The 22,870-nt window shown below is 45.0% G+C and overlaps 1 protein-coding gene across 2 annotated transcripts; it reads right to left on the reverse strand.

The window, feature by feature from the left end:
• Positions 1–93: 93 nt before the first annotated feature.
• CLDN18 (claudin 18) lies at positions 94–22,136 on the reverse strand (the record flags this gene model as incomplete). Of its 2 annotated transcripts, none has more annotated exons than XM_082839020.1 (5): positions 94–502; positions 1,490–1,600; positions 3,604–3,721; positions 4,337–4,501; positions 21,917–22,136. In XM_082839020.1, 5 exons carry the CDS (start codon positions 22,134–22,136, stop codon positions 331–333), a joined length of 786 nt encoding a protein of 261 aa, XP_082695146.1. In that variant the 3' UTR covers positions 94–330. The 2 variants fall into 2 exon arrangements, with proteins under 2 accessions (XP_082695146.1, XP_082695145.1); XM_082839019.1 differs by lacking the exon at positions 21,917–22,136 and adding an exon at positions 12,456–12,726.
• Positions 22,137–22,870: the final 734 nt, after the last annotated feature.

A 22,870-nucleotide genomic window follows, 5' to 3' on the forward strand; every position in this document is an offset into this window, starting at 1 on the left:
TATCATCAGATTAAAAAGGTTATGTTAAAAAAAAGAAAAGGATTGGAAGGATTGGAAAGATTGGAAAATGGATTGGAAAAGGATCGGAGGATTGGAAAATGTGGGCTATAGCCTCTAAGGCACATCTGCTAACTCAGCTGTTTTGTGATGGAACATTTAGAGACAGAGGCCGGTGTCCAAGACCATCTGGCCCCACCACAGGTGAAACCAAGGCTTTCTAACTTCCAACTGTGAGTCAAAAGCAATGGGAAATCAAGGTAAAATGTCCTTGTTTTGGGGTGAGCTCTAGTTGGGGGATTTCTTCTGCTCCTGCCGAGGTGTCTTGGAGGGCTACACGTAGTCGTACTTGGAAGGATGAGATTGTCCCTCATCTTCTGTGCGGGCACCCCCATCGTATATCTTCTTGTTTTTGGTGTTGGACTCAAAGACAGTGCTGGCTTTGAAGCCTCCAGGCCTGTAGGCAACATTGTGGCCCGAGGCGTGATAAGAGACGGCTTTGTAGCTGAAAGCAAAAGAAATATTCTATGATCATAGGTGTATTTGGTAGGAGGACAAACTACTCATTTTCCCTAGGATGTCTGACTTTTAGCACTGAAAGTCCAGTGTCCCAGGAAACCCTTAGTCCTCGGCAAACTGAGACAGTTGCTTCCCTGGGCCTTGGGACACTGGCTTTTCAGCCTCTGCGGTAGAGCAGAATCTCTTGCTTTGTATTAGAGCTGGGGGGTTAGTGACTAGTGAGTTCCCTCTGTTCATCAATTAAGATGAAGCGGAACCAGAAATGATGTCCAGGTGAACATGGTCATGCCAAAGAATCATAGAATTTGTGAGCTGGGAGGTATTTACATGCAACCCATCTCCCCTAATCTGCTTAGTATGTGGATGAGGTAACAGAGGCTCAGAGAGGGCAAATGACTGGCTAGAGGTCACGGGGCTGGTGAACAGGAGAACCTGACTGGGATCCAGGTCTCCCAACCCCAGGCCCAGTTACAGAGGCACAACAGGCATTCTCTGCGGCAGTGCTACTAACATTTTGGAACGGATACTTCTTTGCTGTAGGGGCCTGTCCTGTGCTCTGTAGGATATTTAGCACCAGATTCCAGTATCACCCAACCCTTCCACCCCAAAGCTGTAACCATCAAGAGTCTTCAGATGTTGCCCAATATCTCCTGGGAACCAGGGCAGGGGGGGTGGGGGTGGGAGGTGGGTAAAATTGCTCCCAGCTGAGGACCATTGAGTTACAGAATACTGGAGTCGGTAGCGGGGGGAAACCTAGAGGGCTGAGTTTTTCCTTCAATAACATCATTTCTAAATATGCTCAGGCTGAAATAGGCCTGTTCTGTTCTTTAGGTCTCCTCGTAAAAGATAAGGTTCATGATCCTCTTGTCAGTAGAGTTCTTCCGTGTACCTATACTGATCATTCTGCCTGCAAATGATATGTTAAAATGGACTCGGATAAAACATCTGATTGCATTGGGATGGGGAGACTCACTTGGTTTCCTCCGGCGCCAGGCCCCGGCACGTGATGCACATCAGCACGCCCCCAATTAGCGTGAGGCCTCCAGCGACCCAGCCGACAAACAGAGCCGCACCAAAGGTGTACCTGCGTGGGGAGACAGTGGCTGTGAATGTGGTTGACTCAACTCCCCGGGCTCTACCCAGTGAACCTGGCCCTCTCTGTCCCCACTTTTGGATTCTACATCTATCCCAGCCCGCTCCTGAACACAGCCCTTTGGGTCGCAGTCAACTGAATCAGGTGTCCTGGAGAATCGAATTGGGACTGAAGCTACTCAGCAAAAAAGCTGTGGGATTCTTAGGCCCCTAGCATCCCTCAGGCATAGAATTAATTGTAAACTTCTAATTTCAGAGAAACATCTCAGGAAATCCCCCTCCCTCCCTATTGGCAAAGGGAAGTGTCTTGAAGGTTTGGTAAGAAAAGTTTGAGAGATTAGGGAATCAGTCTCAAGTTATTAGTTCAGAAGGAATTTTGGTCTCTTGGGTTCTTACTGTGGATAAATCTCTAACTCAAGTAACCCTGGTAACCATCCATGCCGGTAGGAGCATTAAGTTTAGAAAGACCTAATGTGAAGAGACCAGTCATTCGTTCATTCATTTCTTTACTCATTTGTTCAGCAAGTATTTATTGAGCTCCTACTATGTGCCTGGCACTGCCAGGCACTGGGACAAAGGGATGAACAAAACGGACACAGACCCCACCCTCATGGTGCTTCTGTTCCAGTCCACACTGAATTCCAGTCCACCAAGGCTGGTGCCCTTCCCCTTGGAGGGTTGCCTCCAATGGGACTCAGTTACATCAAAACAGGATTGTCTGAGAATAAAATCTCTGAAGTTGCCTGCCCAAGGGACACGGGAATGTTCTAAGGAGACGGTGTAAGAGAGTGATGGCGGGCATTAGCGCCGGGTGCCAGGCGGGTGGGCGACTCCTCAGGCAGGGGCAGTGACACCAGGCACCCAGATACTGCAGCCAAGGCGAGCTCTTCAAAATAGGGTGACCAACCATCCTGATGTGCCTGTGACAGAGAAGTTTCCCAGGATCTGGGACTATCAGTGCTAAAACTGGGAAAATCCCAGGAAAACCAGGACGAGTTGATCAACATGCTTCTAAGTAGCCCTTGTAGTCAAGAGACCATGAGGGGATGGTAAAGGGGGATGAGGGCAGCTTATGGGGATCACACTTTTTCCTATTCTTGAAATAAAGCGGGAACATGGGTGGCGAGTGGAGTTCCAGGGAGCCAGAGAGTAATGGATTTATCACGTGCTCACGCTCATCTGTCTCCCATGATGGTGCTGCTAGAGAAATACCAAGTGTATCCACTCCAGAGATGACGGGTCACTTAGGTATAATATTTACATTGCTCTCCCAGAACAAGATCTTTCTCCTTCAGGAATTTGCTGCTGCTTCTTGCTATGAAATACATCCCTTTGAAGTGGCTAAATGAATATAGGTATTGGAGTTGCTCTTCCATCTTTGAAAAGTTCTACTCTGCTTCCGACACCAAATTACAGTGAGGTTTCATCTCCCTCCACTAGACCGTGACCTCCGTGAGAACGGGGACCTTGTCGTTATCCCCGGACCTCAGAAGAGTGCCTGTATGTTCGATACATTTGTAGAATGAATGAATGAATGAATGAATGAGAGAAAGAGCAGCCGTACAAGGAAGAAACATTACTTTTCTCATCTGTACCGCACCTCCCTCATTTCGATTCCAGCTTTGCCCTGTCCCTAGCTGGGTTCCCGTCATGGACTGGAGACGTGGGGGTGATGCTCATTTACAGGCTTGGGTTAGCAGTGCCTGTTTCATTGCCACCACAATGGGGCCTGTGTAAGAGTGGTAGATAAATACTGTGAACTGTCGCTGTATTTCAATGCAAATGTCAGATCAGCCTCAAGTCATATCGCCAAGGATATTTCACTGAAATGAAGCTTATGAATTTACAGATCATTGTTGATTTATGATATGGCATGGTTGCCTCTGATAAATTTTTGCTATTTCAGGCGCTGACAGTCACATTAGGCATACGTGTTTAATCGGATTTTTACAACAATGTTCACCACGGAACACTGAGACTAGATTAGGGGGTTACCTGGTCTGGACGGTCTGCACCATCCCACCCATGCTGGTGTACATGTTAGCTGTGGACATCCAGAAGTTAGTCACAAGCATGTTGGCAAATACAGACACTCCAGCGATTGCACAGAGACCTGTGGGTAAGAAAAGGAAAACTTTTCAGCTTTAAATGGATCACATTGTTTGTGAGGCAATGTATGTTTAAACGATTTTAGAGGAGCAGGCTGCAGAATATGCTACTCCTATAACAGGATGGTCAATCCAAGCATTGATTATTGAATTCCCACTATGAGTCAGACCCTGTGCTAGGTGCCTACACTCTTTTATCTCTCCAGTTGAGGAAGGATTTGTACGTGCGCAGAAAGAGATTTTCCATCTTGGGACCAGGGGTCAGTAGTACAAATATTTTGGGCCTGGTTCTTTGATGATGTCAAGGGCTTTTCCCTTAAAATCATTTTCTAAAGTCTCACCAAAATAATGCCTTTAGGGATTGAGTCACATGTCTACCTAGAGTTGAGAATCTCTCATAGTGAGGCGAGGGTGGCAGCTAAGAGGGACACCAGCACTCACGATAATTCTGTAGAGTGTAAGTGAGCCTTAATCTCAGATCTTGAATCCCAGCGTGTAACGCTCTGATCCATGTTCAAACCATGCTCACTAGGGAGAAGCCCTGTCCTCTGCCAGAGTGATTTTGCTTTGGCATTCCTGGATGCACATGTGAGAGAGGGAACCCCAGGCTCCTTGTTTACCTGAGATGATGAACATGATCCCGGAGGTAAGTGTCATTTTGGCTTTGGCAGAGTCATCCATGCCGCCGATGCGGATGCACTTTAGGGCGAAGATGGACACCAGGAGGCCAATGATACTCAGGACGATGCCCACAATCATCAGGGCTCGCACTGCCTGCAGCATGGCTGCGGGGCGAGGGGCAAGACACAAGCAGACAAGTAAGACCACCTCAGCGTGATTGAGTAGGCTCTGGTGTAATACAATGAAACAACTACAACCAACCAGCACCAAACGGCTGAGAAAAGGCAAGTCCATAAACTGGGAACCTTATCATCCTCAGGGGATATGAAATTGTGAAAAACGCAAAACCATCGCTTACACTCCCCTGACTGATGAAAGACATGCACGCAGGAGTCTATAGAATGAGAAAATTATGAACTGTTGGAGCTGGGAGGGCCAAGGGAATTTAGCTACTTCATGTCCTCATTTGAAAGCTTGATAACCTGGGGTCCAAGAAGGGGGAAATGGCTTGACTAAGGTGCCATTAAAAATTATTGATAGAGCTTATAGTAAAACTGTGTTGCTTTGACTTCTAACCCAAACCTCTTTCTTCTCTAGTCTTTCCATAGGAACTCAGTGCTTCCTAGGGTTGTGTCCACTTCCAGAAAGCTCAATACTCACTTACAGCCTATAATGAAGCAAGGTCACTAGGTGGTATACCAGGGGCACTGTATTGTTGCCTCTTCCCAAAGGGACTACTAAGGTCATGGTGAGCTGTAGGTTTGACGATTATATCAATCTCAGGCCTTTCAGCACAACCACAGTTTATCAGCAGTTCCCTTTCCAGGAATCAGTGGAAGCTGTACATCCTGCTGGGACTCGCCTGCAGTGGCCTCCCCTCCAGATATTTCCAAAGAGGTTTCTAGTGCGTCCTTAAGGTGCAGTGACTCATCCCAACAGTTTTTTACTGAGCCTGCATGACTAGGCATGGGGATGACCATGAGTAACAGGTCGGATATGGTCTCTGCCCTCACGGAGCTTATGCCAAAGTGGGGAAAGAAAGTCATTAAACATGTCCACCACAAGCATAATTAATTTTACAAAAGGAAGATAAATTAGTTCTTGTGACTTCCAGAGGGAAAGGCCACTAGTGTGGGTAGTTCTGGTAGAGCAGAACTGAAGAACCATGTGAAGCAAAGCAGAGAGCTCTGTCCTATTCTAGTTGTCATAGCCAACTGCTACTTTTTTTTTTCCGGTACGTGGGCCTCTCACTGTTGTGGCCTCTCCCGTTGCGGAGCACAGGCTCCGGACGCGCAGGCTCAGCGGCCATGGCTCACGGGCCCAGGCGCTCCGCGGCATGTGGGATTTTTCCAGACCGGGGCTCAAACCCGTGTCCCCTGCATCGGCAGGCAGACTCTCAACCACTGCGCCACCAGGGAAGCCCGCCAACTTCTACTTTTAATTGAAAACTATTAGGGACTTTTCAATGTTAAGAGATTGAATCCATACAAAAACTCCCTTGCAATGTAGGTAGTATTATTATCTCTATTTTATGATTGAAGAAATTGAGACTCAGAGGTTAAATAACTGCCCAAAGACACATATCAAGGGAAAGGCAGAGCTGGGGGTCAAACCTGGAATTGTTTCAAAATGGTTATTTTCCCATCACAATACATTGCTCTGAGATACTTTATCCTGGAAAAACAGGTAGAGTTCTGGCTGCCAGCAAGGTATAGGGATCTGTAAGCTCCTAACAGAATGTATCCTTCAAACTTGGAGACTAGACCATAAAATGTCATCCTCTGAAATGGATGCTAAGAACGTATAAAGGAATATTCTCCAAAAGTCACCTCAGAGAATTGCCTGTCCCAGGAGATTATTTATAAATGTGACTCTCAAGACAAGGGAGCCCTGGGAGGAATTCTCTCCAGTCTCTTAGGGAAGATTTCATCTCAAATATGGCCGATATCAGGGGAGCTGCCTGCTTATTCACTCTAACGTGTGTATCATAAAGCAGTTTGTCATGATGGAAGAATTGGAAATCAATGAAAGATAGTGAAAACAGGAGAGGTAGATCAGTTCATTAAAGAGCCTTCTGCAGTGTCTGAGGAATGGAGGCCCCGGCAACTTTCTCATCAGGTAGTGAGACAATGGTAACCAGCTACGCTAGTTCTGTGCCATTGACTTCCATTCACTTAATTCTGATTCTCTTCTCCCTAAAGAAACTTCTGCTTTTAACTTTGCTTCCCTGCTGGGAAGAGATTTCTATAAGCATCCATCATCAGTCTTGGTCCTATTAACCACTATATTCTGGGGGTAACTGTGTTGGTGTACGGTGTGGATCGATCTTCCAGGATCTGACCATTCATTCCTAGAAGAATTGATGAACATTAGCGTCTTGGGCTTGCAGTTTCCTGATGCTAGAGCCACGGTGGCCCCAGTAAGGTGAAAAGAACTCATGAGGGCTTAAGAGTGGCCTCTGGATCCACTCCTTAATATAAGAGGACTCTAGTGTGTCACCTCTGTTTTCCAAAGCCTTGCCCAATGGCTTTGTTGACCCCACACATACTGGGAACAAACACCTCATCCATTCCCTCATTAACAAATGCAGGCATGTGACATCTACTTGTGTATTTATTTATACCTTTGTGTATTCATCCAGCACATGTTGGTATATTTTCATAGTCAAACATTAACAGATTCATGCGCTCATCCATGAATTCATTCATTCATTCATTCATTCATCCATCATGTATTCTTAAGCTCAAATTCTCTGCAAAGCCCTTTGCCAGATGCTGAAGGAAGAATAAAATTTCATGAGAAATAATCTCTGTCTTCAAGCAGCTTACAACCTGGAAAGATTATATTTTCACTGGAAATCCTGAACCTCAAATTTCTTTTCACCTTGGGAGTACCTTGGCTAAGAAATCGTAATAGAACCCCTTTCTGACAGTCACTCATCGTGTGGTTCTAGCTCTCTTTCACACACACAATTAAACTCTAAGGCTGTGGTTAAGGACAGCTGTGGAGAGGACATTTGTGGGGCAGCCCCAGACTTCAGGAAATACCCTCAGGGCTCTTCTATTTTTGCATGTTGCTACCAGAAAACTGGACCTATGAGAGGAGGAAGGGACTTTGACTTTCCTTCCGTCTTGTCCTCATGGGCCTCTTATGAACTTCAAATCTACTCAGGAACCTGTTAAAGGTTTTAAAAACTGCTCTTGTTCTGATATTTTAAGCCTTAAGCCATTCAGAGAACAAAATCTTTTATCCCTTTTGAGAAGCACCTGGCAAGGCATCTGGTTAAAACAACTAAAACCCAACCAACCAACCAACCAACCAATCAACCAATCAACCAACCAAATAAACAATATTAACCAAGTAGGATAAGAAATATCCCTTCCTCATTCTATGAAAAATTTTACTTATCCTGGACTGTTGGCAAGGATGGGGTCATTGAATCTCTAACTGAGTGGTTCTACTATTTGTTCCTGAAAACATACCATGTATGTGCTATGGCTGTGGCTGAAGTATGTGGTCTTCCCTGACATTGCTGGATTAGAAGGGATGGTGATGCCAGCTGGTGGGAGGTGAAAGCACCGGGCTTGCCTGATGTGGAGAGCAGCTGCTGCTGTGTGTGCCACAGGATTCTTTGGGTACCGAAGCCGTAGCCAGCCTGTCTTTGCCTTTGCAAAGACAGCCTTTGCCTCAGGCTCTCAGATGCCCTCTTGCCTTTGCTGGGTCAGGTATGCATGACAAGACCTCATTCTTTACTGCTCTCTCTTGATCTCTGGATTTCTGATGAACACTGGTACCTGCTTTGAACCAGGGGTCCACCCTGACCCTGAGCTCCTTTTTATTTTTTAGAATCTCCTTCTAGGGTTAGGGTTAGATTACCACTTTCTTTTAGCCTGTGGTTGGGCAAAGACACAAAACTGTCTTAAATCTTGCGGGGCCACTGTCAGAGCCACAACTCTGGACCTGGATGGATGAACCAAGATCTTCCTTGCTTTGGAGACCCCTTGTGGGTGTTCTTCTGAGGGTGGGAGCTGTGATGGGGGCAGCTGTCAGGAAGCGAGGGGAAATGTTCTTCACTACTCATTGCTGGAACCCCCCTATGTCTAGTAATGACCATGGGGATGCATGGTGGTGACCCGAACTTCCTTTCCATCTGGAAGATTCTACCACCTGGAATACTAATCCGTCTCCATGGATAAGTCACCAGAGGAACTGCTTCCAAAGGAGGTAAGATTTCTCTTTTAGCCTCTCTCTCTTATTTGATATTCTGAGCAAGGGGCATAGGCTTATCAGCTGATAACAGGTGAGTCAACGGGTTCTATAGACTGATTCCCTGCACCAAAGGTGTGACTACAGCATTCTTTCCAATGAACAAAGACGTATTATCAGACCTGAAAGGTGGGCAGGCTTCAGGGCTGACAGAAGCAAACAGAAAAATGGGAACTCAGTTTCCGCCCCCCACCCCCCACCGTTGCAATATATCTTATTACCCCAAAGTAGCTATGAACTGACAGGCAAGGCGTGGTTCCCAATCCTGGCTGTACCTTAGCCTCTCCTGGGGAAACTTCTAAAGAAATGTTAATGTTTTGCCTTGATCCCTAGGGATTTTCATTTAATTGTTCAGTGACATAAAATTGCAAGGAATAATCTGGGAAAACAGCCCTCAAGAGGGCTTAGGAGGAGGTGCTCAGAATGGGGAGTTGAGAGGAAAGAGTTCCCAGTGGCTGACATCACTAAGCTGGCTAGGGGGTGCGGGTGGGGCTGATGAGACCGCAAGTCACAAAGTGCCAAAGACTGGACATGGGGCCTTTGTTGGGGTGGGAGGGGGAGGACCCATATCTTCAGGCACAGCTTGGCTTCAGATTGAAGGCAGGAATGGCTGGTGGAGGAGCCCAAAGGAGGGGATCCCAGAGGAAGGAAGTCTAAGGCCAGACCTCAGAGGGAAAGCCCTTCAGAACAAGGTGGGAAGGCTTTGATTCTCCAGAGATCCCAGGGAACTGATATGGAGGTCCTGTGTATCTCATGAAAACCTGCAGACTTCATGATACCAGGTGAGTGTCATTAGGCAAGTCTTTTAACCTCACGGAAGCCAAGTCTCCTCAACTCTGGAGTGGGATAGAGATATTTCTTGCAAAGAAATGTTGTGAGGATCAGATGCTGCTTGGCCCCAGCATGGAACTAAGCCAGCCTCAGTAAGTTTTAGTTTCTTCCCCTTCCCTAAAAAGAAGTTATCTCTCCATAGAGAACAAACTAGTGGTTACCAGTGGGGAGCGGGGGAGGGGCAATATAGGGGTGCGGGAGTGGGAGATACAAACTATCAGGTGTAATCTAGGCTACAGGGATGTATTGAGCAACATGGGGAATGTAACCAACATTTGGTAATAACTGTAACTGGAAAGTAAGCTTTAAAAATTGTATAAAAATTAATTTAAAACAATAAAACAATTTGAAAAAAAGCAGTTATCTCTCTCCAACCTGACATGGCTTTGATTTGTGTTAACCGTGTACAAACCTGAATCCTCTCACATGGTGATAAAATATAGTTGAGAATTTGAAAGCCATGGGTGAGAGAGTGTGAAGGGCAGGAATGGAAGAAGACTTGGGAAGAGGAGGAAGAGAAAGGCCTGGACCAAGGTAGGGGGGAAGATCTCCTCTTATTCACAATATTTCAGGATGCCAGTTGACACTGTAGTCACTCCTGCTGCCTTGAGGACTGGCTATTCTTAAATCCACACTGTTCTCCAAGGCCATACATGATCAACGATTTAAAGTATCTCCTTTCCCACACACTCAGTCCCAAGAAATGTCTTTCCTGGATTTTGGTGGGATCCTGTTTCCCCGATGCAGACCGGCAGGGCTGGGGTCCCCCTCTGTGAAGGCTGCCTGGAGCTTTTCAGAGTTTCAGATTTGTGAGCAGTTGTCGGGAGTGGTACAGAGATCTGTGGGATCCTTTTTCATTTGGGGATGTGAGGGGGCTTCAGGGAGGAGATGGTATTGAGCTGGACCTCACATATGGGAAGATTTGTGCAGGTAGCAGTTGGGGTGTAAGAGGGGGGACATTTGGGCAGTAGGGGCAATGGGTATCCAGGACCAAGCCCAAGGCATAGTAAATGGACAGGGAAAACCTTAGGCTGTGGGCAAAGGGCTGGTAAGAGATGGGTCAGGGAAGGGAGGTGAGCAATGCAGGAGGGTGTGGGTGTCAGGCTGTCATGTCTGCACCTAATTAAGCTGGGAGTGGGGAACCATGGAAGCTGGTTAGGTCTTGAAATATCCAGGGAGATGAGAGGCGAGAACTGGAAGTTGGTGACTGGAAGATTCTGCCCGACCTTCTGCCACAATCAAAGCAGAAAACACTCTAAAGAGATGAAGGATAGAAGCCAGAGGTTGAGAGTGAGGGGTGGTAGAAAAGTTGAGTCTTTTAATTTGATTGTCAGTGAGCTGGGGAGAGACAGAAATTGACAATGATCCGCATCAAGAGAAGGTTTTCCAGTAAAGGAGGATATAAGCATAAGAGAGGAGGGAAGATGAAAGAGGCAGAGAGGAGAGGGGCTGAGCAGCGGTGATGGCCAGACAGGAGGGCGTGGGGCCTTCAGAGCCGGGGTGGGAGGGAGGGAGGGAGGGAGGGAGGGGATCTTGTTCTGCAGAGAGGTGGGGAGATGAGGAGAGGTTCTGGGAGGGCTCAGGGAGGATGGGATCCCTCAATAGAACAGGAAAGGCCATGAGAGTGGCAGCGATGGGGTCTGGCCATTTAGGAGAGTGGGGATATTCGGGAGCCCCATGTGTAGAAAAATACAGAATGAGCAAGAGATTGATAACAGGTGATGCAGCCCTGGGTTAATGAGCTGAAGTCACGGAATGTCATGCCTTAATTTTCAACAGAAGGTCAATCTTATTTTTTCATTTAATAGTTAAAATTAGCTAGCAACCCAACAATCCACGGTCTCACATCTCCTCCCTTCTGACCTTTGCCCTCACGCTATAGCATCATCCCTCCTCCAGGGTTTCCTTCCCTCCGGCCAGGTTCTACCACCCTTGATTCTCTAAGCAGGTCTCAGTCAGGGATGGGTCTGTCCTGCAACACAAGTGGCTTCTAAAAATGGAGTCAATACCCCAATTCTTCCACTCTGCCCCCCACCTTCTATTTCTTTCTACACATGGAGATGAATTAATTGAATTGCTCTTTACAATTCAATTTCAAGGGCTTCACAGGCTCCTAACAGTTTTGTGCAAACTTATTCCCATCTACCTGTCCACAAAGTGTTTGTTTCAGAGAGGCAAAACCCAGCCCTGTTTTCCTTTCCTCACCAAACTCACATCTGGGCCGCTCCTTAGAGCCACTGATTAGCCTGACCTTTTACTTCTTTTTGCTTTAAAAAACAAATGCAAGTAGAGCTTCCATAATATCTAGAATGCAAAGTTCCTATGATTCCTATTTGAAATAATTATCTGTATGAGAAACAGGGATTTAGCTGATTTTATCTTCAGGGGTGAAACGATGTCACATTTATCATTATATTTATATTCTGAAATTATTATAATATCATTACAGTTCTATAATTATATTTTGACATGCATTGTTTTTTAGGAGTGCAGACCAGAACCTCTCAACACAAATGCAGAGAAAAGATATTTATAGTTTAATGGCAATGTATACTTTCTGGCACCTACAGAGAACTCCAGCTTTTCAAAGGAAAAATTAATTGAATTGATAATGAAATGATATTAGCTCCCAATAAACTTTTTGGACTGGAAGAAAATATTCACCATCCTACCTACTCCCATGTGTGTGCAGGCAAGAGCAATGCACATACATGCACACGATTACTTTTCTCCTTGAGAAACATTGTCTATTCTAGTACCATGAGCTTGTCCTCACGATAGACCCATTCTTTTCAAGACCTGCTTCCTTACTAGCAATTCCTTTGACCTGAGTACGAAGTCTCCGATATTCACTGCTACGACTATAGCCCTCTTTGACACCGGGTCAACTTCTCCTCTTATTCACACCTCCTATCCGGAGCCCGTGCTGCGAGGGTCATGCCCTGCGCGCATCTCACCAGTCCCTCCTGGCTGCGGTGAGAGAAGCAGGCCCTTCCCTGCCTCACCTGTGCCCTCGCCTACCTGGCAGGCCCAGGATGGTGAAGTAGGGCCGGCACTGGGTGAAGCCGGAGCTCTGCTGCACGCAGCTGCGCCAGAGCCCTTCGTACTGGAACACGGCGGTGACAGGGTTGTCGTACAGGTCCTGGGTGCTCCACGTGTCCATCACCGTGGCAGTGATGCAGCCGGCCAGGCCCAGCATGGACAGCAGGAAGCCCACCACTTGACATGTGGTGGTGGACATGGCCTGGGTCACCGTCCTCCCACCCAGCTGCCTCCTTCGTCCTGCTGTGCTCCCGGGGAGCTGCTCTGATTAGATGGTTTCCCTCAGCCCTTAGTGTTTGCTCACAGTGTTTTCCTTAGATAGTTCAGTTTCACTCTTGGTTCAAGGGCATTATTTTTTCATTTGTTAGGGAAGCAGCCCCAAGAGGCACTTGTCCCGCTGCACCGCGCAGGCCCAGCTGGTTTGAGGGCGAGGCAGTCTGAGTGGACCCCCGCCCCATCCTGGCTCGGGCTCTGCCCAGAGGGCGCCACCCTCTGGGGAAGAAGCGCAGCTGAGACACCCCCACCCCCCACACCCCACACCACCACCAAAAAAAAAAGCCCTTCCTTTAGGCTCTGCTCATCACAGGAAACCACTTCGCCTGACCTCACTTAAAAAAAAAAAAAGGCTCCAGGAATCTCCTCTTACACCAGATGTTAACATTTTCTCCTCACGACTAAAACCACGTTTCACTGACAGTTCCATTTTGATCTTACAGAAATGGGTAGGGCAGGTATTATTATTTCCCACCCATAGTTTTTGGTGGGGGCTGTGAGTCAAGTGACCTACAAACAGGTTAAGAAACTTGCCCAAGTGCCTTGAGCCACAGCTACTTTTTTTTTTTTTTTTTTTTTTTTTTTTTTTGCGGTACGCGGGCCTCTCACTGTTGTGGCCTCTCCCGTCGCGAAGCACAGGCTCCGGACGCGCAGGCTCTGCGGCCATGGCTCACGGGCCCAGCCGCTCCGCGGCATGTGGGATCTTCCCGGACCGGGGCACGAACCCGTGTCCCCTGCATCAGCAGGCGGACTCTAAACCACTGCGCCACCAGGGAAGCCCCCACAGCTACTTTAAAGATGACAAAGGTGGAGCTCCCATCTCAACTTCCAATCTGGGGCTCCTTCTCTGTTTCCATATGGAGTGGCAGAGGCAGGCAGAGTTGTCCCTTCTTTTGAGAAAAGGAAGCCAAATGCTAGAGATAGGCTCTCGGTCCACTGATATTGGAACTGGGATGAGAAGAAGCAGGGCATTGTATTGACGGCCATCTCACCCTTTCACTCCTGTTGCAAGAACCACGTGAAGACCACGTGGCATGCAGACATGGAAGTTCCACGAAGGCCAGGAGGAGGGCACAGGGCAGGCTGGGCCAGAGACCCTGACCTGGTTACTGAGAGGCCTAGCATCTGCTCCTGACACTGTCCCTAACACGCCGTGTGCTGCGTGATTTGGAACAAATGGCTCAACCTCTGTGGGTCACAGTTTTTTCATCTGTAACATGGACAGATTAAACTAGAACACTTCAGAGCCCGTTCAGGTCTCACACACTGTCACCTTCTACATTTTGCAAAAGCGGTTTTCACGACAGTTGGTCAAAATATCAGGATTATATAGTCACACAAAAGAGAGACTTGGCTGGAGATCAGCCATGGCGTTTCGTCTACATAATTTGATTTTAGAATTATGTCAGGGAACTGATGGACCTGCTGCTTCCCGTAGGTGGTGTGTGTCTGGCCTCCGAATTCAGACACATTTTAATGAGACTTTCCCCAAATCTGGATGTCAGGGCCCTGATACACAGCCCCACACACCCATGCCCCAATCTCTAGCCTGCAGACAGGTTCTCCCGGAAACAGGCCTGTGCATCTGGACATTTCAATGTTATCTTGGGTGCACCCAGCCACCACTCCCACGGCTTTATTCCCAGTAAACACAGAAAGCAAATATGCAAGGTCTCCCCTCTGATTTGAATGGAGGCAATGCACCCCTCAACCGCACACCTTGCTTTAGGTTCTGTGATCAGTGTTTGTAGAGGAAAAAGAATGAGTCAGGAAACCCAGAAGACGAGAGCAGGCAAGAGTTACATGACTAAAGTCAAGTCATGGCTCTGTATCCCCTGAACTGAGCTACAAGGCCAAGTCTGAAATGTGGGTAGAAGGCAGCTAGAAGAAGTGACTGTTTTCTGCTTGTGGACAGGGATTGACCGATTCAACTGGAAAATGTTGGAGTAAGTCAGGAATGATTCTGCCACTGTGTCTGTGGACAGAGCTCATTTTACTCTTTTTTCAACTAAGAGGCAGGCTTTTTATCCACAAAGAGATCTGTAAGAGTTTGGTTTCCAGTTGTTCATTTTATGACATCTGTCTACCCCCTCCCCACACATTGACTACAATACCACCAGAACAGTAGATTGAAAATGGAAACATTAAAACGAAAAAGTTATTATAGTTATCTATTCTGATTCATGGCAGTTTCCCCACCCACTCTCCTATGCAAATGTTTTTATGCAAAATTTCAGGACAGAAAAAACAAAGTTATTCAGGTAATAAGGAATTAAGCTTTCTTGCTTGAAATGGCGACAGTGGCTTTATGGTTTTGGAGGAAGGAAAAATTAAGTTTAAAGGATAAACTAAAGTTCCCTCTACCTAGGCAGAATACTGAACGAGTAGAGAGAAATTCTAAGTCTATACACTTTCTAAAATATGAAATAAGTACTAACATGTTTTAAAACATGTGGAAGATGGGATTTTTCACTTCCTGGTGAGTTTTCTGTGCTCCAAAATGAGTGGACCACTGCTTTAGCTGTCACTGCCAAAGAGTGAATGGGGGTCCGCAGAGGAACATCTGGCTTTCTTGTTCATGGCAACAGGCTTTGTTAAAATATATTAAATGTATCTCTAATCATAGTGATGGTTTGTGGTCTGATTATAATAGTATATAATAATAATGGTGATAATTCATGGTATGTGTTTAACAATAATGAGGTTGTTACAACTTTGTTTAATCACCTTTAAAATAGAGCAAAAACTTTTGCTGACTTCTTAGGGGGAATCGTCCCTATATTCAACTTTAAATTTGGTTCTGGTGGTGGCGTTTCAGGTTGTAAATTTCCAGGAGCTTGTATTATTTTACTGACATTGGAGAAAACATTTCCCCTACCTTTTCTTTATCTCATTTTAGGAATATTAATATAACACCATCTATGACAATTAGGCAAAATGGTGGTCAAATAGCAATATAAAATATCATAGCTAGGAATATAGGAGGAGTAAAATTAGTATTATTAGCAAGACAAATGATTGATGCATCTATTGTTTTTTACTTTTAAACTGTTAACACACTTTATATTCTTAATTCCTGACTCTACCTTTTGGTGCTCAAAATAGAAAATTTAGAAGTAGGGAAAATTTTAAAAAATCTTACAGTTTTACCTCCTAGACAAAATATCTGGCATACTTTCTTTTTAATCCATTCTCTGTATATATTTTTACATGATTAAGAGATTATACGATTTAATGTTTTGTGCTTTTCACTTGATCGCATACATTGTTTAATATATTTAATATAGTCTATTAATATCCCATGAATAGAAGTACTACTATTCACTAAAACAGCATCTATTCTTATATAGTTAGATTATATCCCTTCCCCAGTTTTTTTTTTTTTTGTATGAAAAACAATGTTATGATGAACATTTTTCACATAACTCTTTGCTAGCATTTCTGATTACTCTTTTAGGACAGATTCCTAAGAGAGGAATTAAGATGTCAAAGGGTGTGAGGTTTTAAAAAATCTTTCTTATGTAGAAGCAGATTTTTTTTTTCTATGAATTTTATTCCTAGCAGCAGTAGTTGAAAGATCTTGCCTCATTGTACCCTTACCTACACTGTGAATTTGGTAAGTTATACACGATCACTTGTTTTGATTTGCATTACTTTGATTACTAATGAGTTTGAAACTATAGTTTTTAAATAAATATTTATGGAGCATTTGTTTTTCCCTTTTCTTGAGTTGTCAGTTTGTACTTCTTCCTCATTTATTTGCTGGAATTTTAGCATTTTTTCTACCAATTAATATGAATTATTTATTTGTTAAGGATCTTAATATATTGCTATGATTACTAAAAAGATCTTTTCACATCGATTATTTCCTTTTTAGTGTTTTTCATGGTTCTAGAAAAAATACAGCGTATTCCATTTATATTTTATTTATATGTTCCATTTGTAGGTTCACAGTACATGGTGCATAATAATACGTGCTTAATAAAAATCTGTTGAATGATGTAGTAAAATGACTGTTCTTTTCTATGCTTAGGAATTTAATTTCCATTTAGAAACGATATTAGAATTATAGAAAGTTTAAAAGTATTTTATGTATCTTTACGTTTAATTAACCTGGAATCTATTTTGGTTTATAGTCTATGATTCTTTTTTTCCCTCAAAAAAAGTTAATCAATAATTTTTACAGCACTTACTGAATAACCTTCCCTCTCCCCATGCTTTGTAAAACCTCCTCTATCTATATTAAATTCACGTATATGTCTTTCTAATTTTAGACTTTGTTCCATTGACCTTCTGTCCATCTTTGGGCCGAAGCACCCTTTTAGTTATCACAGCTTTAGAATTTGGTTGAATATCTGGCCGAGTTAGCTCTTTACTTTTGTATTATTCTTAAAAAAAACATTTAAAAGTTAATTTCATCTACTTTCTTCTTATAGATAACCACTTTGTCAAGTTCCCAAAGGAAAACTCTTACCAGCATTTTGATTAGAATTCTTGTAATATTATCCACACAAGCTTACGCTCTGCAGAAATTCTTCCTGGGTTTGAATTCTCACCTGCCACTTACTACTACAGTGTCACTGGGCAAATTCTACAGCCTTTTTGTGCTTCAGTTTCCTTATCTATAAAATGGAGGTAATACCACTACTTACCTCATAGTGTTGTTGTGAAAATTAAAGTTAAGTGTAAGGTAATTTATGTAAATTTATACAACCATGCAAATTATATTTAAAATATAAATGAACATATGCTAATTTCTTGAGCCAATGCCTAGCACAGAGTAAGGTCTTAATACATTTTATTATTTTGTAATTAGTTAATTATATTATTTATTATTATACATTAATTAGGAACAAATTCACATCTTTATAATATTCCTATCTAGGAACCTGTAGTATATATTTCCATTTAATTGACATTTAAAATTTTCTTAGTAAACCTCTTTTTTCATCTTTATCCTTGCCTAATATTTACACTTGATCTTAGCCAAAAGACCAAGAAGCGATCCTTGCCTAATATTTAAAGATATTATTCCTAAGTGTTTAACACATATTGTGTTGTGTTGCCTCACAAGGAGGTCTAAGTTATTTTAATTCTCTTAATACACTACACTCTCTCATGCCACTGTGTCTTTTCCAATGATATTCCTCTCTTTCTGGAAAATTCTTTACCTCTTTATCTTCCTGGGTAACTCATACTTCTTGTTAGTAACTCAGCTCAGCTGTCAGTTCCTTTAGGAAGTCCCTTCCGTCATGTCTGCTGACTATGCTTTATTGCAGTGATTCTTACCTGGGGCTGCTTTTGCCCCAGGGGATACATGGCAATGTCTGGAGACATCTTTGTTGTCACAACTGGGGAGGGAGAGGTGCTGCTACTCCCATCTAGTGGATGGAGGCCAAGGATGCTGCTAAATAGCCTATAATGTACAGAACAGTACCCTACAAAAAAGAATTACATGGCCTAAACTGTCAGTAGTGCCGAGGTTGAGAAACCTTGCATTGCACTGGTTTGTTCATCCTCTGTCTCTCTTTCTAGATTTGTGAGCCTTTTGATATCTATGTTCCCCGTGTGCAGACAGCTTGGGACATAGTAGGTGCTCAATAAATGTTTGTTGAACAAATAAACGTTCTTTCTAGCGCCACGATTTCTGTGTTACTGGGTTTTAAAATTTTTAAAAACATTTTTTTAATTTAAAATTTTAATTAATTAACATATTTATGTTGTGTTATTGTTTATTTCCTATTATTTCTGCCTGTGTAGGGGGACCAAAGGCTTTGCCTTTCTTTCCTTATCCCTGCCAAGAGGAGACCTTGTCCAAACCCGGCCAGCCCAGGACAGGGTGGCTGCCAGTGATGGTTCTAGTGAAAAGACTTTGTCTAGGAAGGTTGGCTGCCAGTCCTGTGGCTCAGATTTCTCTGGAGGGTCTGGCTGTGCCTGATTTCTCCCCTCTGAGCCTGAGTATCTGTGTTTGCGTTCTTGGGAGTATGTAGCTTCTCCACGGAAATTAAAATATTCTGTGCTTACATTTCAATGGCAACGGAAAGGAAGTTAAAACAAGTATGTTCCAGATCCTCAGGCTAGCCACTTACGGTTCGGGTTCATTTTGGCGTTTATGATCATGTTTATATCAGGGGTCAGTGAAGTGATAGCCTCAGCTGCTACTTGAACAAAGGGTTCATTCCAGCTCAAATAGAAATGGAGTCAGGGGAACTTCTCCCTACCTTGTGGCACTGGCACCATGAGCTCAGACACCTGTGCCCTGGTGGTCAATATTCTGTCCTGTCTTTGCATAAACCCGATTGCAACAGTTAGTGGTGGTAAATACACAGCAGAGAACTATTCCACCCCAATTCCAGAAATAATTGTGTTGATAGCCTTAGAGCCACATTCAGTAGTTCCACATCCCAACCTCACCTCAAATGAACAAGACCATTGCAAAAAGCAGCAAGTCACAGATGCCTCATCACTACAGACTCAAGAGGATGATTCTCTGATGGGGTGGTGCCTAAGTGTAACATGTGAGTACCTCGAAGTTATTAATACCATTTTGTAAAACAAACCCACGTGAATAGAGAATCTGCATTAATAATACTAAAGTCAAAACATTGACAGAGGTGAAATACAAAATCGGACTTGAGGCTGTCTCTGTCTTGTTAAACTCCAAACGAAAACCAACAATATCCCTAACACCAGATGACATTTGTGTTTATTAGTGTTTTAGTGGTATTTACATTACATTTGCAAGTGTGGCTTTGGTCCTTGTATAAGATTTATATGCATTAGGAATTTAAATCTATTGTTATACGTGTTTATATTAAAGTGACACTAAAATGAATATAATTGTAATCAACATTGAGGGGCTGCAAGAATTTCTTTCTTTTAAAAGCGATTCCTACAAAATTCTCTTTGAAAAATCCTTCTCTGAACTATCTATTTGCAGGATCTTCACATATGAACACACACAAAGTTTCTAAGAGAAGGCCCTAGAGCAGTTTCTGTCTGGCTCAGTTTTAGCTCTGTGCACGTGGGAAAGTCACTTTGCCCTTCTAAGTCTCCCTCTCTTAACCTGCAAGATAAGTACCGGGGTTGTTGACAGCTGTTGCTAGTCCAGGACACTCCCCAAGACTGCAGCCCCAATCTTAGGCAAGAGGGGAGGATAGGAAAGGTGCCTTTGCACTGGGGATTCCTGCTTTGTGTCTGAGAGCCTTGGGGCTCCCAGTTAGGGCTGCGAGCTGGGGCTTAGGTGCAGGCAGGTCTGAGCCCTGGCTCCATTTGCATGTGACTTTGGGCAAGTTACCCCAGCTCAGCTTCCTTGTTTCTAAAAAGGTGGTAGCGATAGCACCAAGTTCACAGGGTGGCTTGTAGAGATTACACAAAATATTGCAAGGCAGTTGTTGGCTCAAGTGCTAGTGCCAGGTCTGCCATAGTTATTTGCCCTTTGTGAAGCCGTATGACTCCTCAGATGTCACGTGGGTGCTCTGTGCACGAGAGGTCAGCCTCAGGCTGACTCTCTCCTTCGTGGCCTCTAGCTCTGCATGGACACAGGTCCATGGACCAGACCTCTGAGAGATTTGGGGCGTTTTGCATTTGAGGCGAGTGAGAATCCCTAGGGCAGATGGTTAGCCCCGAAGCTCAGGAGGGGTCAGCAGGACATAGGGATGTGGGAGTGGCTCGCCTTCCTCCAGTCCCTGGTGGAGGGAGACCTCACTGAATTGGCAGCTGGTCACCCACGGATCTGGTTCACATTCTCCTGTTTGTAACCAGGCCCTTCATCTCTTAGCTTGGCATTCGATGCTCTTCATCATCATCTCCGTAAAAACCCTCTTCTCCAGCCAAGGTCATTCCTTCATTTTCTCCCAAGTCAGACTTGGGTGGAAGCACCCCCATGCCTTTTCCCATGCTGTTTTTCCTCCTAGGATGCTGCCCCTCTAACTCTTAACTACCTTTCAAGGGTCACTTGTGGGATTTCCTTCTCGGTGGGTCTCTTCCTGAGCAGGTCATCTTCATCTCATCTACTGCAGCACCGGCCTTCTGTCCTCCTTCCTTGTCACCTTGTCATACCCAGCCCACACTGCACTTTCACATTTTGGTGGGGGGGGGGGCGCCAGGCCCACAGAATCCTGAGGTTGTAGTGAGCTCTCCATCCATAAGTGTGGAATGTATAAAAGACTGAGTCACTGCGTCACTGAGTCTTTACCTCTTACCTTCTGTGTGGGTCTAAGTCTTGACCCTGCAGCCAAATGGGGAATTCCTGCAGGAGAAGTCCTAGTTTCTATTTCTGACCCTCTTTACTGTGTCCACCTTAGGAAATGCCTCTCTCCAGACTTTGATGTATATTTATGGAAGGAAAAAAGAACTAAGAAATAAAAATGACAAGTGTATTCATTGTCTTACTCTGTTACCTGAGTGAAAGATACTTTTAACATTCTCTACTCTTGAGACTTGAATTTCTTCAAGTTAACATGACCCATCTACAAATCCTTGAAAACAAATCCTTGTGTGGCTAATATGCCAGTCTGGACATCACACCCACACCCCTTTGCCCCGCACAGTGGAGTGCACTTTCTACAAGGGTCCTCTGTGCAGAGAGTGCCCTGAAGCTGGTTCCATGTGGCCAATACATTCCGGAGGTCGGGAGACTCAGAGAAGGGGCGCATCTGGCGCCTCCGTCCCTGAGAAATGCAGCACCCAGTTCTTTTTCTCTGTCCCTTTCCTCTGCTCCCTTTCTGTTGCTGCTACATGCTGAGGTGTCCCCTGGAAGCTGGGACCAGGCACGGGGGGGCTGGAGATGGAACTCCGTTCAGGAGATTCACAGTCCCCAGCTCAGGGAGGGGAGATCTCTAGGGCTAAAGGAAGGAAGTGGCTATGATCTGGGCCTCCTGAGTCCTCTTCCTGTTGGTGATTGAGACAATGCTATTGCTTGCATAGGAGTTATTTAAAAATGTGCCCAATGGGGAGAACTGGGTACCATCCGGTTAGGGATACAGGAGCCCTACCAGCTCTAGGAAGCTCCTCTCCCTAAGTTTCCTGCACTCCTGTTCCTACCTTGGTGGTGGAGGCTTTTGCTTCTCCCTCCCCCGTGGTCCTTCTGTGGTGCGCCAGACAGAGGCCACTGTCTCCTGTCCACCTCTGTCTTCCCCCACATCCTGCCAGGTACCAGCCCTTACCTGGCAGCCCCAGCAGGGTGAAGTAGCCCCGGCACTCGGTGAACCCAGAGCTCTCTCGGACACAGGAGCGCCACAGCCCTTGGTAGTTGAATACAGCTGTCACCGGGTTGTTGTACAGATCCTGGGTGCTCCACTGGTCCATGCAGGTGGCGGCAATGATGCCCGCAACCCCAAGCAGTGAAATCACAAACCCCAAGCCCTGGCAGGCGGTCACGGACATGGTGGGGTGCAGAGTTGACACAGAGCGCCACTCAGCAGGGGGCCAGTCCAGTTCTGAGAGCACTGAGTGTAGGGATGGAGTTTTCTCAGAGAGGCTGGCACACACGTCACGAATGGGCCATGTAAGGAGGGGATTCAACAGTGCCACCTGGGCTCGCCCTGCTCCTTTATCTACCTGAGTGAGATAATTTCCATAACATGGTACCAAGAGCCATTTGTTTTCCATCATATGTACACTCTACTCACTGTTTACCTTTTGAGGGAGTTTTCTGATTAGCCAGGCTCCCGTCTGTGGAGAGTAAAGCAGGAACAGAGGGCAATGCCTGCAAGACCCACAGGCTGGCCAGGCAGGGCTCCTAGTGGCTAAGTCACAAAACACTTGGAGATGTCAAAACACTTGGAGATGTACACATATATGTATAGATAGCTAGACACATATAACTGAATCACTTTGTGGTACAGCAGTAATTAACACAACATTGTAAATCAACTATACTTCAATTAAAATAATACTTGGAGATGAAAGGGCTTCATCCTTGTGGCTCTCCCAAGGTACTGCTGCCACTTTAGTTAAAAACCTAGGTAAGGCAGGTTATGAGGCAGGATGAAATACAGCCGATTCCCCTTAAGCACGTCGCTAATGTTCTATAAGTTTTCCGGGAACACTGAATTAGCGAATACCGAATCATTGCTCCTGAGAGGATACAGGGTTCGGTTCCTGTGAGCCTAGGGTCA

The sequence above is a fragment of the Leucopleurus acutus genome (genome assembly GCF_964270905.1).
Source record: "Leucopleurus acutus genome assembly, chromosome: 5".
Lineage (NCBI taxonomy): Eukaryota > Metazoa > Chordata > Mammalia > Artiodactyla > Delphinidae > Leucopleurus > Leucopleurus acutus.